Source organism: Leptonotus elevatus, chromosome 19 (assembly GCF_054856555.1).
Source record: "Leptonotus elevatus isolate MCC_2025b chromosome 19, RoL_Lele_1.0, whole genome shotgun sequence".
NCBI lineage: Eukaryota > Metazoa > Chordata > Actinopteri > Syngnathiformes > Syngnathidae > Leptonotus > Leptonotus elevatus.
In genome coordinates, this window is record NC_141257.1 from 11,892,555 (window position 1) to 11,910,979 (window position 18,425).

At 37.7% G+C, this 18,425-nt stretch overlaps 1 protein-coding gene across 3 annotated transcripts in view; it reads left to right on the forward strand.

Annotated features, from left to right (window-relative positions):
* Positions 1-18,425, forward strand: part of epha10 (EPH receptor A10) — a 197,138-nt gene that overhangs the window by 30,192 nt on the left and 148,521 nt on the right. For all 3 annotated transcript variants that reach the window (XM_086061976.1, XM_086061977.1, XM_086061978.1), the window contains exons 2-3: positions 15,031-15,095; positions 17,484-18,156. In XM_086061976.1, coding sequence (XP_085918102.1) covers positions 15,031-15,095; positions 17,484-18,156 — 738 coding nt within the window. The remainder of the gene's footprint in view (positions 1-15,030; positions 15,096-17,483; positions 18,157-18,425) is intronic.

Here is an 18,425-nt window from a genome sequence, read left to right on the forward strand (position 1 = left end):
TTTTACATTTTCAAAGTAATTCAGATCATTCACAAATTTAAGGAAATTCAATCTTGAAAAACTAGTTTTTTCCCCCAGGTAAAAAGTTTCTTTAATCACAAAAACGGTGTTAAAATTACATGCACGAGGAAACGCATGCATGCATGCATGCTTTGTGAACAGGAAATTAAATAATGTAATCGTTTGACAGCTCTAATTTTTTTAAGAGATTGCAGAAAAATAAATAAAATAAATACAAATTATATATATATATATATACTAAAATAAATACAAATTATATATATATATATATATATATATATAATTTGTATTTATTTTATTTATTTTTCTGCAAAAAAATTCCATTTCAATAATGAAATATACTGAAATACTGATCAGATCAAACTACCCAAACATATTTAGCCCAGTGGTGTTACTACTATTAGCAGTCATGAATATTTGAGAGCGCAAAGATCCAATAACAAAAAAAAAATATATATATATATCTATATATTTATTTTTATTTTTTTTATTTTTTTTTAAGTGCTTTGTACTATACAGAATAATGCTTGTACATTGCATGTACCAAGATGTTACAGTAACCTACATATTATGTCTCTAGACCCCAATTAGCATGTTGGTAATTGCTGATTTACTCGTGTACTTTCTTGTAAATGTAATGGTGGAACACGATCATGGATGAAATTGCGCATTGTGCACCCCTGTCGCACCACCGTATTATATTTCATGTCATGGCTTGGCCGCTTATTTCAGCACATTACATAGATAAAGAGACACATGCACCGCGCGGCGATACGGCCATTCATCACAAAGTTAATTGCATGCTGGACTTCAGAGAGTGGACATCCCGGTCTCTATACAGTATGTCACATTACACAAGTTGAAAGTTTAATGACTCTTTTAACGGGAGAGCCCAGTTTGAAGTTAATGTGCTCTGCTCTTACAGCTGCTATTATGGTCCTGCTGTGTGTGTGCGCGCGTGTCTGTGACAAAGTGGGTTTCCTGTCACCATTTATCTAAGAAGATACTGTAGTATGTGTGTATGTGCGCACGTTCTTGATTCGTGCCTGTGTCTATTTACACACAGCATTTATCTTTTATGTGCCTGTTTGTGTTTTTATGTGACACTTCATATCCCCATCCATTTATCCTTTTTATCGGTTCTACGGCAGTACTGTATTACTGTATTGCTTTTGTTCAGCTCCATCTTATCTCCCCTCCCATGTCTTTAAGCAGCGGGATGGTGTAGTAAACAGGAAGATAATTTCTCATGTGAAGTGCCGACGTTCAGGCCGCCCGCGTCCCGTCTTCCCACCCGGCTTCTGTAGCGCTGGAGAAAGACGGTAAATTCACGCCAAGCTCAAGGCTGATTTGTCTTCAATATTTAGGGGGCAAGTGAATAAGTAGTGTCCTCAGGCATCAACAGTATCCTGCTGAAAATGGCGCAATTATTCATCTTATGTCGTACATCGTATGTGGGATGCATGTTTTTTAAAATGGCTCTCTGGAAGATGGAGCTCCCCTGGTTAGGTAGACTACAGAGATTTAATTTCACAGAAATTGTCAAAAATATACATGGTTTGGTCAGATGAGTCTACTTTTTAAAATCATTATTTTCCTTGAAGCATTTTTATTACCTTAACTCGACTGGGTATTTTTTTATTTAATTTTCTTTATAGAACTTGTGTTTTTTAAGACTTCTCACCAAGCTTTGAGACTCATTTTATTGTGGGTGGTCAAAAATTGCCAGACCAGTAAACCTCCAAAGTGATTTTATTATTACTGATTAATTGATGTAAAGACATTGATAATGTTCATTAACTCTTTGACCGCCATAAACGTTATAAAACGTTTAGCATAAACCTAGGGAAGGGCGCCGAGGACGTTAAAAGACGTTCACTATGTTTTTTTTGGGTTTTTTTTGGAAACGGGTGCAGGAAAGCCTTGGGCAGCTGTGCTGAAAGTATCAGGCAGATCTGGTTAGTAAAAGACTCGTTTTGGCCCCTAGATGGCAGCGATGACTCTCTTTGCACAAGGTTGGATGGGCCGCCCACCGTGGGCGTCAGTAGAAGACGTGAGGCGGAGCTAGAGTGTTGAGGAGACATGGCTGAATAAGCCACAATGGCTGACCAAGCAACCGGTTGCAAGCAGCTCACGCTTGAGCATTTTTTTCAAAGACGGAAAGCATCGATCAATACTAAAAAGCGCATTGATGTCGACGATGATGATGACTCCGAGCTTGACGCCAAAGTTGGAAGCCTTGACGCGACTGTTATGATCACGTAGTAAGCCTCACCGGCTAAGCGCGGATAGCGCGGCTAGCGCTGCTAAGGCCGGAAAACGCGCACAATAACCGACCGGATACTTCTACACAATCGGACATTCGATCGGGCGATGGAGAGTTGGCATCGACCAATGCAGATTGATGATGATGGTGATGGTGAATCCCGAGGTTGACGCCACAGTTGGACGCCACAGTTGGACGCGGCCTTTATTCTCACGTCATAAAGCATCACCGGCTAGCTCTGCTAACGCCGGAGCTGCACATGCGGACATTTTGTCGGACAATGAAGAGTACCCCGAGTCCAATGCATATTCATCGGAGGAGCGGGTACAGTCTGATCACGGAGAAGACACTGGTTCTGGACTACGATGCCACCATGAATGGAGTGGATGAAATGGATCAAAACATCTCTTACAACCCGGTTTAGCAACTGAAGGACATGAGGAAGCGAGACGTAACACCACCGTAACGTAACCGTAGCATGATCCTGATATTAGACTTGATGGCACACTGCAGTATATACTTGCTATTCCCCGGAAAAAACGGCCTGCAAGAAAGTGGAGCTTTTGCACGCGAAGAGGCAATCTGTTGTGCAAATGCGGTTGCGTCTCCTTGCACGCAGGGGAGAAAAAACAAAAAGAAAAACTCGTTGAAACATCCACATATTTGTAAATAGCACCACAGTTGCACACATTTGTAAATAGTTTGCCAAATTGTTGTCAAATTGTTACACTGTTGAATGTAAATAAACGTATTTTGCTATCAAAAAACACTTTTTCATTCTTGGTGGTAGTGTTTTATAGAAGTAAAGCACTATTTAGGTGTTTGTGGCATCATTCATGGACAAAAAGAAGTGTAAAATTCACTAGAATGCATTAAATAATATAGTTTCACTAAAAGCTTGATTTCTCCGTATTTGAGTTCAAAACAAGCGAAATCGGGTGAAACTAACCATTTTCTATTGTTGATTACTAAAGAACGGAATAAGGTAGAAACAAACTTTTTTTCTGATGAAAGATGAAAGTCCAGTCTTTCATTTGGTAGTACGTGTGTTTCCATAGTCCAAACAGAACATTTTCTGTGGACCTTGAAAGATCAGTCAAAATGCTTAAATCGGCTGGCACTGACGGCATTCCTTTTCTGAAAACGTCTGGCAGTCAAAGAGTTAATTCATCCTCTCCCAGCCATTTTCACGGAAGCAACCCCCTTCGCTCCCGGCTGTTTTAAACACAAAATTACACTAAATCCTTTAATACGACTCTAGCATCACTACAGAAGTGTCTAAAGGCAATACCCTCCCTTAGGACAGTGTACATTTATGTTTTTAGAAGTTGAACAGATCTTAAGAGAAAAAAAAAGTGGCGTGTGATAGTTACACAGGAATATACAATGAGCTATATTTTCCAAAATAATAAGAATAGGGAGACCAGATTTTCAAAATTAATTCATTCACTCAAAGCCATTTTCACTGAAGCAACCCCCTTCACTCCCGGCTGTTTTACTGGATTTTGACTGATTTTGCAAGGCCCACAGGATAATCTGTTCAATTGCTATAAACACATGGAACCTACCAAAAGAAAGATTAGAGTCTCTTCTTTTATCGGAGAAAAAAAAAGTATATTTCTATCTGTTTCCGTTTTGCAGCAATTACCATTAGAATATAAGTTTCATCATTATTCACAAATCTGTTTATAACAGTGGGGAAAAGAGCTTGTTGCAACATGGCCCTGGTTGATCTCTTATACGGGGAGTCCTCGAGCTACATCGCACGCGACCTACGTCGTTTTGACTTTACGGCCCCTGTGCCACGTCTGTAGCACCTTCTTTTTGGTTAATTTCCCACAGTTATCATGCCATTTTTAAGTTACTTAAAGTTGTGTTGTTGTTACCTCCAGCAATGGACGTCCACCAGCCGGTCGCCTTGCCATCAGGCGCGTCACATTTCCGTGTTTCAGCTAGAATTAGCTCCGCTCTGCCGTCCGTCAGCAATGAATGTCAATGCGGAAACACGAAATATTGGTTCCGTTGTCTTCCAGGTTGCGCAAATATCTTTATTAAAATTACTATACAAAGTATTTTGACGTAAATATCGACTTCAATGGGGAAATCCAACTTAAGTCGGAATTCAGGTTACATCGCCAGCGTAGGAACGGAACTCCGCCGTATTGTGAGGACTCCCTGTACTCTGCTGCCACATGCTGGCCGTTTTTGTAATAACTACCATTCTTCAAGTGTTATTTAGTTCAGAGGCTGCATCAAAGCCTTCTGTATGCTCTAGCATTTAAAAAAACGACAACATAAAAAAACGTATATATATGTTTTTGGGACCATGGTAATATTTAAAATAGAACGTATTTATACATTTTTGGGTACAAATGAGTTAACAATGATTTAACACTCTAGGAAGCGGATAAATAGCAAATGTGTAACACTATAAGCAACTTTTGCAAGTATTTACGTTTTGATTTGAATCAAACTTGGTGTACAACACCATATCTCAAATTTTAGATCAATCGGAGCAAGGGGTTTAATCGTATTGTTGGAAAGGAATTCAACAAGGTTTACAAATCTGCAATCATTTAGAAGATTTGTGTACATTTTAGTAGCTTGACCTTTTGACCTATAATTTGACCTTGTTGATCAAATAACCAAAACCAAATGTTTTATGAAATCTATGTTCTCTAAAGCAGTGGTTCCCAACCTCGATCCTCGAGTACCCCTGTTTTTCCATGGCTCCCTCAGCCAACACAGCTGAAGGATTGTTATCAGGCTTCACGCAGAGCTTGCTGATAAGTTAATCATTAGAAACACCTGTGTTGGCTGTGGGAGATTAGGAAAATAGGCTGGATGGGGTACTCGAGGACCGCGATTGAGAACCACTGTTTTAAAGTATATAAAAGTTTCAGAGATGTTTTTTGTTTAGCAGCAAGAAAGGTTCAAAGTATCCATAACATCAGACTTTTAACCACCTAGTGTGCATTTTGGCAATTTTTTGGCAAAAGGAAATCACAATGTCCCATCACTGGTGATTTTTAGGAAAAGTTCCTGAGCTATATATAGCATATTGTAATGTTGTGCTGAAAAAAAAGCTTTTTTGGTTAAATATAATGCTTGATTAATTTATGTTAGACATATCAGATAAGCCCAGTTAACTTGGACAATTATGTTTGAAAATAATAAATTCTGATTGAAATGTCTTTCTTTCAAAAAGGTAAAATGTCGAGAGATCACTGAAATTGAATAGTTTACATTAAATATCCTCTTAAGTGAAACCATTCATTTGTTCCTAATAATATATATGTTACACTGTAAATTATATGATACAGCTTGCGAAATAAGTCGTTTTTTTCATTATTTTTTCGCTTTGTTTTTGGTGGGGGGTAATCAGTCTTTTTATTTTTTTCTAGCATGATTTTCTAAGCAACCATTGTTTTCATAGTGCATGCATATTGTACACTGCTATCTACGGTAGCAGTATTTGATTGACAGCTAACAGTTGAGTGGGGAGTTGATTCAGCGCATTGAGCAGATACGCCAACGGAATTTGATAGTGGAAACAATTGCTTGATTTTTCACAATTTTGAAGCCTTGCTTTATATACTCAACTTTTTTTTTTTCATTCAAATTTGTCAGGGTTGTTAACACTCCTCCCTGGTGTATTAAATGCATTCATTTTTGCTTAGCAGGTTCTTTAATGATGCTGTGTGGTCTCTTCTCATATTTTTAAGTTGAATGTGGCGTTGAGGTTATTGATCCACTACTGCCAACTTGCATAGACTGTGTACAGCGAACCCCTTTCATCACGGGGAATATTTTGCAGCAGAATGTGGTACTATACTGAAGAAGCTCTAAGTTCAGATTTGTCTGTATACACTATAAATAAATAAATAAATAAATAAACAAATAAAATTGATTACTTAAAAATCCTTGTTAATACTGTACAGCACATTCTTTATCATTCAGATTTGAATCTGAACTACCTGAATTTCCATTCAATACAACTTTAAGTGACTAAACCTAATTAGGACCGTTACAACAAATACCAATTTTCGTCCGAGAATGTGATGCTAACATGTTACAGTAGAAGTTTGCGTCATTTCTTGGCACCAATCTCTTATATATATATATATATATATATACATTATAACCATTTTTTAACATAATTCTCCTCCATATGGTTAAAAAAATAATAGTCTCTTTTGAAGTCTTATTTGCAAGGTTATTTTAGTTAACTATAACTAACCCAAAAAAAACCTAAAACTAAAATTCAAAATACAATTTCGTTAATGAGATAAAATTAAAACGAAAATGCTTTTAAAAAAAACTAAAACTAAAAAGGTACCCGCACCTTCTGGTTTGGCAGCACATAGAATTACCAGTGAGACATTTCCGAATGAACAATACTGAGCTCTTAAAATAAAAAAAAATAAAAAATAAAATAAAAAAATAAAAATAAAAAAAGAATTACCAGTGAGCTAAAGTTCAGGGCCACCGATAAAGCTTGGGACCCTATTTGAACACTTTGGAAGGGAGGTACGTAAAACGCTGATTTTCTTAAAAAAAAAAAAAGGAAAAAAAGTATATTTTAAAATATAAAACAATAACGCACACACACAAAACCCACCTTTCTTTTTTCCCTACACCCCTCGTGATCCATTTGTCGTGCAATGAAAAACGAACATTTTCATGTTTTTTTTTTATTTATTTAAAAAAAAAACAAAAAAAACCACATAGACAGGATGCAAAAAAGTGGATATGTCTTGGCAAAAAATGACATTTGGTCACCCTACTTAGTAACTAATTGCAAGACACCATGAGCATACAGAAAATCAACAAAAAGATTTCTACAATTTGATGTTTAGTGACATTTTAAATATCGCATTTTCCTGTCAGACTAGAAACCTTCCAAGATTGAGATGACCACACTGCTGGAAATCACGTTCTTTCCACTTCCTCCTCCCGTATTATATGCAGCCTCTTCAAAGTCTCCGTGCCCTCTTCCACTCCTCTGTTGTAGGGGAGGGATAATACCTGGACAATAGCTGGCCCGACTAAGCATGGACGGACTGCGCTTATCCAGGTCTCGGTGCTCTCTCCTCAGCTTTTCTGAGCTCTGCAGTTGGCTCAGTGTCGACTGGCTGATAAGTAGCCTGTGGGTCATGGGGAGGACAGCCAACGCCGGGCGCTAATCCCAGTATGAAACTATAGAATATTACAGAGGCGAATTATAAAAATGAGCCCCTTTCAGGGGGATGGATTAAAGCCGTCTGCCTTTGTTAGCGTGTGCATCATTGTGCTACTGAGAGCTATGTTTCACCAGAGAGCGCTATCTTTGTTTGTGGTTGAATGCTAGGTAAAAACCTAGCCTCTTTATGTGGTCAAAACAAAAACAAAAAAACCTCTAAACTAAAGTTTAAGGGCCCCTTCAGTCTTTGAAATGTCCCCCCTGTGACAAATCTGCCTTCAACTGAACCAAAAGAAAGCTTTTGTTACATGAAAATAAAGTGCAGTTTGATTTATGTGAGTGCTTTGCTGTGGGCTACATCTCAGTTTTAGTTGTCAGTGTTACGACACTCTGATATTTACGAATTTAAAGAAAACATTCAGTTTCAACAATATATTAAATCCTTTTTGAGCTTTATGTTATAAAATGCCTCTCACAATCCGCCTGTTCATTTTTTACCGCTAATGTCGCGTTAGCAAAGCATTGCTACCATGTGTTTTGGCACCTTTTGCTGAAAAATAATCTTGTTTGAACGCACTTAGAGTGTTTAACTTTTCATTTGCTGCTAAATCCTCACGAGAATATGATCTGGAAGACAAATAATACATACACAGAACTCACCTTGTACAATGATAACTGCACTGCAAACTGCTGACACAAACATCCAGTAACTTTTTAGCTGATGTTGAAGTCACCGTATCCCGGAAGGTCCCGAGGGTTATGAGCAGTCTTGCGCCGTAGCAGCATGTCCTCATGGGATATATTGTTTTAGTGTGGGTATATGGTGAATATGCAATGTAAAGTGCGATTCAAAGCTCGGGCTGAGCTGTATATCAAGTTCTTACGGTATATATAGATATATTTTCTCAGATCGTGCCATCTATATTGTTGTTAGTGCTGAGTGAGCTGATAGAAAGAGTTGTACTTTGTGTGAACTGAATACAGTTTGATGTTTTGTACTGGAAAAACGATGTTGTGTTGGAATCAAATATTAATCATGTGTGTGCTTCAAGGTTTCAAGCTCAGGATTTGTTTTTTGCTTGTTCTTCTGGTAGTCCAGCTTACTAACATAAATGTTTGGTTATGTGAAGAATCGATATTGTCAATAGGTGTGAATGTGAATAGCTGTTTGTCTTTATTGCCTTGTTCAGACTGGCAGCCCTAAATCTGATTTCTGTCATTTCTGCACTCACAGAAATATTTTATTTCATTTACTTACCTACCAAATAAAACGTATATGATCCATATTCGTTAGTATTAATGAAACCCATTTATTTGAAATGTATAATCCTGTGGTTTAAGTATTTAGTATTAGTAAAGTGAACTTACTGTCTGCATTCAGTTTCATCCTGAAAACATAAAGGTGTAATAAATAAATAAATAATGGACATGAGTGTTTTTCACATGGAAGTATATTTATCGTGCATAGGTAACCTGATTATTATGCAATTCAAACAATATACTTTATTTATTTTAAATAAATACTCTCATTATTATTAATTTAGAGTAATTATACTTTATCAATACTACCGGTAAATACATAAACCTGAGGATTACGCGTTTCAAATAAATAGGCTTTATTAGACTAATGAGTATGTATGAAATCAATTTGATTTGGTAGGTTTGTGTTAAAATTATCCCAAAAAAAGAAATGGGAATTTTTCTTGTAAAAAAAATAAAGACACAAATCTCAAGTTAGGCTTGAAATATTTCTGAGTGGTTTGAATTCTGATCCAGATTGGATTTTTTGATAACAAAATTATGTTTACGGTTTTCTTATACAATAACATTTATTTTATCATTCATTGTTATTATTTGCACTGTTAAATATTTATCAGCAAATAAAAGCAAAATTGAAAAAAATTACCCAGAGATTATGATTTATTTATTTTAATTTTTATTTATTTTTTTTATTTTTTTTATTTGGCGGTCAATGTATTTGATGTGCAGCCTCATAGTCACCAAATAAGGAATGCAACTGTTTTTGCCAATTAATTATGTTTTACAACAATCATATTTACAATTTCATATGTACCTGTGAAAGAAATAGCGAGGGTTCATTCAAGCGAATGAAAGCAAGTCCCGTCTCGTTAATATCCCCATTTTTCCCCTTTATTGTAGCCCATATACTTTGTCTGTAGCAACCTGCATGTTCCTTGACTGACATTGTGCCGTGTGTGGCCCTAAAAAGGAAAGTGTGGATATATTGAAAGACAGAGCTCACGCTCATTCACTTAACTGGACCTGGTGAGGTGCATTACAGAAATCTCACAGCACACCACCAAGCAAAAATGTCATAAAAGGTATGAATACTGAAATAATGATGATCTTTCCTCACTTTACTTCCAAATATACTTGTGTGTAATTTGGGCCTGTTTGACTGAACACAAAGCAGATATACTTTATCTGCATGACTTCTGTGTTTTTATGTTCTGCCTGCCATTATACGTTGCTGGCATAGATATATGAACAATATATTTGCAATTCACATGTTTAGTTGCCCATTTAAAATGCATCTAAAATATTTTCTTTTAGCACAAACATGCACTTTGAAATGCTACAAATGCATTAAAAATATATATTGCTCCAATTTTAGTATCAATCGGTGATATGCATAATTCTCGATGTAACATGTATTCTGGATGTATGGAGGGGTTGGTTGTTGTTTTATTTACACAATGTATTAACTTTCTAATACATAACCTTAGGTAAAAAAGAATTATAATCACTTTGTGTGTCTTCATCTTTCTAACCCCCCCCCCCCCCGCCCCCCAGGCTTAATTCAAGCTACAAGCTAGGCTAAGCTAACCCAACTGGATGAGAGAGTGAGAAGTATTGTTTGTTAGCAAGCAGCAAATAACGCAAAAGAGACTTTGTGGAGGAAGCTCCGGTGAGCACTATTTGACCTTATAGGACTTGTTTGGCAGTTGGTGTCTGTTCTTTACTGAGTGTTATTCTAAAGGGGTTAGCTGTTGAAGATGCTAACTGCTAAATGTTGAAGTCATTATCATGTTAGCGTATCGCAGTTAAAGCTTTATCTATATGTTATTATACGATAGATAAAATAATGCATTTGTTCATTTTATTGTTTATTTGAAAGAGAGAATGCACATTGACAGACACTGATAAACTCCCCGTGCTGACGTTAGCATAGCGCATAATTTGCATTCATACTCCCCAGTACTATTTTGATCTTGTTCTCTTTTTGTCATTAATTCTTGGTTTTTTTATTTGTATTCATAGGCTGAATCCCTCTTAGTGATGAGCAATTATTTATGAAACAACCTTTGCGTTAGTCATGGCTGTTATTGTGTCACAGCTATTCGTCATAGCTAATAGAGTGAGCGGCTATGTCCTTGTCTTATGTTCTCCAAGTAAGTCAACTTGCGCCTGTTTTGGGCTCCCATTTTACCTCTCTTTTTAACTACCGCCTCTAGTCTTTGTTCTATGTTTCCCCCAAAGACCCATTAGTGTGCCTAACTAGGCTGTGATTACATGACTTCTGTATTCATTGTGTGATCATAGTGCCAACTATTTCCTCCGAGTCGCCGACTTGACGTCTCACTAAGGAACATTTATCCCTTGGCGTTTAACCAACGTGTTCATTCATTTGCGTTCGTGTTCACTTTTTTCCCTCTTCTCATCTCTGTTGGCCAGCTTTCCTCCATTTCATCCCTTTTTTCCCGTTCCCTTTTCACTCTCCTTTGCTGATTAGTTTCTCTCCCGGCTCCTCGCCTCAGCCTACCCTCAGCAGTTCTCTTGCAACCTTGCCCTCTGACGCTCTAATCTCCTCCAAAAGCCTCCATGTTATCTGCTAAGCACAGAAGCATGCTTTGGGCAGCCGCTGGTGTTAACCCAAAAACAATAAAGTTAAGTGTTTAGTAAATGATCTCTCATGGCACGTCAAGGCTTCAGTTTCTGCACTCTAGCCAAGGCACTGCGGTTGGCTTTAGGGGCGACCTTAAAAAAAAAAAGAATAAGTACAAAACTCTTCTCCTAATGGCCTCGAAGCAATTTGTCCTCGTAAAAGCAAATTGGTGTTCTTTTAAAGATGGGCTATTTAAGGTATTACAGAATGTAACAAAGGGTGGGAGATAGGAAGTAAGCTAAAATATGTCTCCTTCTTATTGTAATTTATTTCCTGGTCTTATTTGAGACTTATGAGAAATCTCAAGACAAATGCACTTTATAGAGCAGGATATGTTCACCACCTCGGCGTCCTGCTGGTGAATCGCACTTGCACGACGTCGCCGCTGGCTGACTGGATGGTCACGGTGTAGCTGCAGCATGTGTGTGTGTGCATGTAAACTATAACGACGGGGAATCCACAGAGAAAACCGCAGCAATTGTCTCTTTCCACTTGGGGAATTATCACTGAACTCCATATCCCTTACTTCAGCAATGGACCAGCACCTGGATAAAGTGCTTATGTTCACAAAAAATCTTTAAAAGCTTGAATAGACTGTAGCTAACTTGAATATATATTTGATATATATTTCTACTTTGTGTGTAGTAGCCTGATGGAAAAGAAGCATTTTTTTTCATTAGTTATCTTTTATTGACAACAATCTATTTAAAGTGACAAACAATTGTGCAAACTGTTTTGGTAATATAATTGAAATTCATATTTTAGTTGCGCCCCATTTAATAACATCAATATCACAATATTAAAATTGCCACAATATCGTCGTTACAATATTAAAAGCAGCACATCTGTTAAAAGGCCAAGTTGGATTCAATTTGTGCAGTTCCAGCACCCTCTGGTGGTTAGTTTATTAGTGCAGTTTAATTTTAATTGGGCATGTTTTGACAACCTATGTTTAAGACCCATGCTAATCGTCAGATGAAGGGGAACGTAATATGTTTAAGTTCCACCACAAATTGAGTCGATTCACAAATGTGTGTGCATTAGAAATACTGTATGTTGTTTATGTACATTGAAGTTAAAAGAACACACCACTAATAACTCATTTTCCAGTATTAAAATAGGCATTGTGTACAGAGAATAAATGTGCAACTGTCTCTGGCATCTTATTCCCTGATTTTTTAAGTATCAAAATAAGAACCTGCCGTGGGCAACGCCATTTTCCTGGTCACGGGATCGTGATGACGTATCCGGTGCATAAACGACAATATTCTATGTGTGTTTATCGCACGAGGTACGTCATGATGATCATGTAACTGTCCAAGGATGGCCGATATTGGACTTAATGCAAATGTATTCATAAAAAGCTAAGTAAAATACTGGGAACGGGAATTAATAAGCTTTGGCTTCATCCTGTCAGCCCTTTTTCTTTTCGGGTATAATTGTATGTGAAAAAAGATTGTTGTAAATTGTTTTGATTGTTCGAAAAGAAAAATGAATAAATAACTAAAATAATAAACTACTATGAAATCATAATTGCTCAATATAATTTGACATGTTTTGCAGGGAAGTGTTGAAATTAACTAATTCATAGAAAAGCTGGTTAGTTTTTAGTAAACCTTTTGCTGCTTTAATGTACTTGATCTCTTATACTCTTCTTCCACCTGCTGGCCGTTTTTTGTAATAGCGACCATTGCTTTTAGCAACCTCTTCAGGTCAGTAGCTGCATCAAAACCTTCTGCGTGCTCTAGCATTAAAAAAAAAACATAAAAAATAAATGTATTTGGGATAATGGCAATATTTAAAATAGAACGTGTTTATACGTTTTTGGGAGCAAATGAGTTAATTGTGATCTCAGCTAAAAGTTGTTGTGCAGACATCATTGATGTCATTGTTGATTGTACATTTATTGCATTCAAAATATAAGATTTCAATAATTTTGGTGTATCATTAGAAGATGATGATGTGACACAGAATCGAGCAAGTCATGTACAAGCTTGCTGGGAGATTTTTTTTTTAATATATTTTAAGTATTCTGTGTAACAAGTCTTGAAGAATATTTTTCCTGGGTGCCAGCTGTCATAAGTATAAGGCCACAGGTGTAAGGGACAATTCACAACCTCTGCACAAGTTACACAACCGGACAAAAGTTTTAGAACACCACAATTATTTCAATTTTTTTTAAAATTGAAATTCATGCAGATCAGTTTTTCACTGGAGTCTGAAATGAAAACACATCAATTATTCAAATATATTAAGAGTAGACACCCTCGGCAGATATAACAGCTGAACCCACTTTTGGCATTCTTTCTATAGTGGAAATGAAATACACTTTATAAAGTTTTGCCAAACTTTGCTGCAGAAGGGAAAGTTATACAGTATAAAAACTGTGCCAACCACGTCATGTGACTCGCCGTGGCGAGCCCCGGCAGGGAAAAGCCAAAAGTCACTTCTTCCTCTTCTACATTGACATACAATTAAGAATATTTTAGTAAGCTGCAATATATCAATATACAAATTAAATGTTCTGTAAGTCTGAGTTTAAATATTCATCATTGAATTGCTGAGTCAATATCACCATAAGGTCCTTTTCAGCTGTTGCCATTTCACTTAATCTGTGATTTTTCTGTGAACTTCATATTTATTAGGTTAAATAGATATTGTGCCATTGAAAAAAATCATTTTGGTCAAGGGTACACACTTTTTTCTAAATATTACTTTTTTTTAATGAATTACTGCTAACAGACTATTTTAAATAAATAAAAAATAGGTGAGCATACCGACAGGGTGGACAATAACATGGTAGACATTTTGGCCAATGTTAGCAATTTATAAGTGTAAGGTGGACCTTTACTTAACATAATCCTTTAGGAAGCGGACTGTGTTGTTTAACAAAAATATTTCGACTTTCCGAGAGTTGACCCCCCCCCCCCCCAATATTTCACAATGACAAAGTGGACAAGATAAGCTTGACAACACTCAACAACAAAGCATGAAAATTACAAAACATAGATGAAACGGTTTCCATTGTAACTACTTTTTTCAGCCTCCATGTAATAAAAATAACATGCTGGTAGTAATGTTACTGAAAAAAAAGGTTTATTAAAAGGGCAGTTGCCCCATAATGACAGGGTGGACAACAAATTGATTTAGTGTCACTTTAGTAACACACACTGTAGTTGGGTCCAATGAAAATAATGGTATAAAATGAAGGATTCACACTGACATCCATTTTCATTATTTTACCACATTTTCATGATGACTGAGTGGTTCTGTTGAGGACACCAAAGTCATAAGGACTCCGCTGCTCACCATTTTCGTTGCCTTGTGAGCTGTCCATGGTTCTGAAAATTGTGACTTTTCCAACTGGCTGCACAACCATGTTGCTGAAACCGAATTTAATGGCCACAGATCAATGATGACAAAGTCATCTTCAACAGACACTATTAAGCGGCAACAATAAAATAACACAATATGTCCATGTTATGACAAGCCTGCTTCAGAGTCAATGATCCTTATTTCATTATTCCGGATGTTGCTTGTCATATCGCACTTTCATTATTACACTTTTAAAAAGTTGAGAGCAAAGACTTTTTGTGAGTTGTCACGCATCATCGGCAAACATATTTATCTAATCAACGTGTTTTCTTCCTGCAGTGGTGCTGCTGAACTCCAAAGAGACTCAGGCAGAGCTGGGCTGGACCTCGTACCCCCCCAATGGGGTGAGTTGGCCGCTTCAATTTTCTTTGCTATTTTTGTGTGTGTTGACATGCTCATTTAGTTGCTGTGTTTGGTAGCACAGCTGCTCGCTTAACATCTGGCTCATCAGTTTTCCCATCCCTTCTCACCTTGTTAATATCCCTGTCTCAGAGCGAGTGCACATCTGTACATCTGTTTGTGTTAACGCCGTGAGGAAAAGGAATAATGGTGTTAGATTTATGGTTGTGATATTGCAAGACAGTGTTGCCTCATTTGTTTGATAAACACAATTTGTAACTTTGGCCAGTAGGTAGTAAGAATCCCCAATAAGTATACCATTTGGTAGCTTAGTATATATGGGAATCGACATTATTTTAGAAAAATAGAACATAATAATCGACTTAAAATAGCCATGGGCCGATTACCGGTTTGACTGTTTACCGTGAATACTGGCTGTTACCGTTTATAAGCTCCCCTTTTGTTTTTTGAGGGGACGTCCAAGTAAGACACAATATGGCTGCTTGTAGAGTTAAGTAAACAAGCCACCTCTTTGAAGTTAATGGCCTCTAATTATTTTTCTTCTCCTTCTCTGTGAGCAAGAAGAAGAACACGGATGTCTTTTTGCTCTGTTAATATGCATTGTCCTTAAAAAAAAAAGAAAAGAAAAGAAAAAAGTACCAGTGAATGAATGCTAGTTAGCCCCAAGAATAACATGAGTAGCCCGCAGGTCTGTTTTTAAAAAAAATACCTTACTAGTGATGTGACACTGACTTACTAAGTAGAATTAAAACATAATTAAAATTAAAATTTAGTTAGTTAGTTATTTTTTTATTGTATTTTTTATTTAATATTGGTTCAGAAAATGAATAAATGAATGATTGAATGAAATAAATTGTGTTATGTCGGGAAACGTTTGTATGTGCCCTCTTTAAGTATTTAAAAAGAAGAAGTTATTTTAGAGCTCTAATTTGAATACCTAGTTAGCCCCAAGGACAACATGAGTAGCCATGGGTATGTTCTAAAAGTGACACTGTGAGTTGCTAAGAAATAAATCAGAACATGTATTAATTAATTTATTTATTTATTTACGTATTCATTTTAACACACAATGGCACATTAATATCGGGCCACTCCGAGACCTAAACTAACACAAAAACAACCTACCAACTGCAAAAATAGCTATAAACTAATCAACTTGTCAGTGTTCTATACCACATGGTCTGATTTGGGAATCTGAATCAACCATTCACACCTGTGAGCAATTTACAGCATTCAGTTTGCTTACGTTTAGGAACGTGGAAGGAAGCTGCAGTTCTCGCCACTTATCAACAAAGCATTTATCAAGAGGGCATGGAGAATTTCAGATGATCCCTAACGATGTTTCCATTTGTGCACGCTGCGTTAGGCGTTATCGGATTATCATTTAAATTCTGAAGGTAGCAGACCATAGCATCTCTGTAACAAAATTGAAATCAATAATTATTAAATGGATATATGCAACACTTTACTGTTGTAGTAATACATGAGTGAACAACAGGATCCTTAACAAAGACACTACTTATATTTTGATATTTATTTACGTACAAGTTCCTCATGCACTGATTTAAACTTTGACTCTTGTGGAAAACAGTTTGTTGTGTGTGAGAGCTGAGCACAAACACAACAGTTTCACCAAATTGCATCCACTTGTCGTGCTGCTTGTCAGATTGGTCGCTCGATGAAAGAATCAATTGATGCATCAATCGCTCCCCCTTCTGAAAAGACCATTTGTCACCATGGCACTGGTGTTGTTTTGCACAAGACCAGCACTAACAAGCCATTTTCAATGTCGGGCTTTGCCGCTTGACTATCTTAAGTCAGAAAAGAACTCTTTATCAATTATGAATCCATCATAGGTTGGGCTGCACCCACACTGAATCTTGATTCATCTTTCTGAGACAATTTTAATCTTCCAACTTTGCCGGAAAATGTTGGTGAGAACAAGTCTAGTCAATAATCATTTACAGTGTGGAGGAACTGGAGTGCCCTGGGAAGTGATGACGCCATATCTGATTAAATTTTCACTTCCTGCAATTCTCACAATACTTCTGTCCATTTAGAGTACAGTATGTTTGTGCAACATGCATTAAAAATTACACAGGACAAACATGAATGTCTTGGTGGGAACTTGGATAGTCAAATCATGCAGTTAGTTGTGAAAAAGTCCGCCAAAATAACACTAGATCACTCCGCCAGCTTCTCTCCAATTGGAGGCGGTTGTCTGACGTAGCGACGCCACCATCTGTATGTTCTTTTATAAGAAAAACATAAAAAACGTCTAAATATGTTTTTGGGAGTGCAGGCCAAAGCATTAAAAAAATCATTTTCAAAGATTTGAATGTCTGTAATTGTTTCTCTTTTCTCCCTTCCAGTGGGAGGAGATAAGTGGCGTCGATGAAAAGTACAAGCCCATCCGGACCTACCAGGTGTGCAACGTGATGGAGCCCACCCAGCAGAACAACTGGCTGCAGACTGGCTGGGTGGCCCGTCGAGGCGGCCAGCGCATCTTCGTGGAGCTTCAGTTCACACTTCGCGACTGCAACAGCATCCCCGGCGTGGCGGGCACTTGCAAGGAAACCTTCAACCTCCTCTACGTGGAATCGGACCGGGACCTCGGCAGCGTGACCCGAGAGGACCGCTACACTAAAATTGACACCATCGCTGCCGACGAGAGCTTCACGCAGGGCGATTTGGGTGAACGCAAGATGAAGCTGAACACCGAGGTACGGGAGATCGGTCATCTCAACCGCAGGGGCTTCCACCTGGCGTTCCAGGATGTCGGCGCCTGCGTAGCCCTGGTGGCCGTGCGGGTGTACTACAAGCGCTGCCTCGCCACCGTCCAGAACTTGGCCATCTTTCCCGACACGGTAGCCGAGGCGGCTTTTTCCACGCTGGTCGAGGTGCGCGGCAGCTGCGTCAACAACTCTGAGGTGGACGCCGACAGCCCTCCCAGGATGCATTGCAGTGCCGAAGGGGAATGGCTGGTGCCCATTGGGAAATGCAGCTGCAGTGCAGGTTACGAGGAGGGACACAGCAGCTGTGAAGGTAGGAAAACATCAACAGTGTGCAACGTTTGGGAAAATAAGTATGGATAGAATAAAAATATCCACAATGAGCGAACTGTCATGCAATTAAAAGGATGATTTGTGTAGAGATATGAAAGTGTCTATTGATGTCAAAATGTTCTATTGCATGACAACAATGCGAGACAAATGAATCAACCAGAATAAAGAAACAACCACAGAACAAAGACGGCCTCTCAAAAACAATAGTGCAGATTTTCCTTCAAAATAACATTTATGGTTATTTTTAAA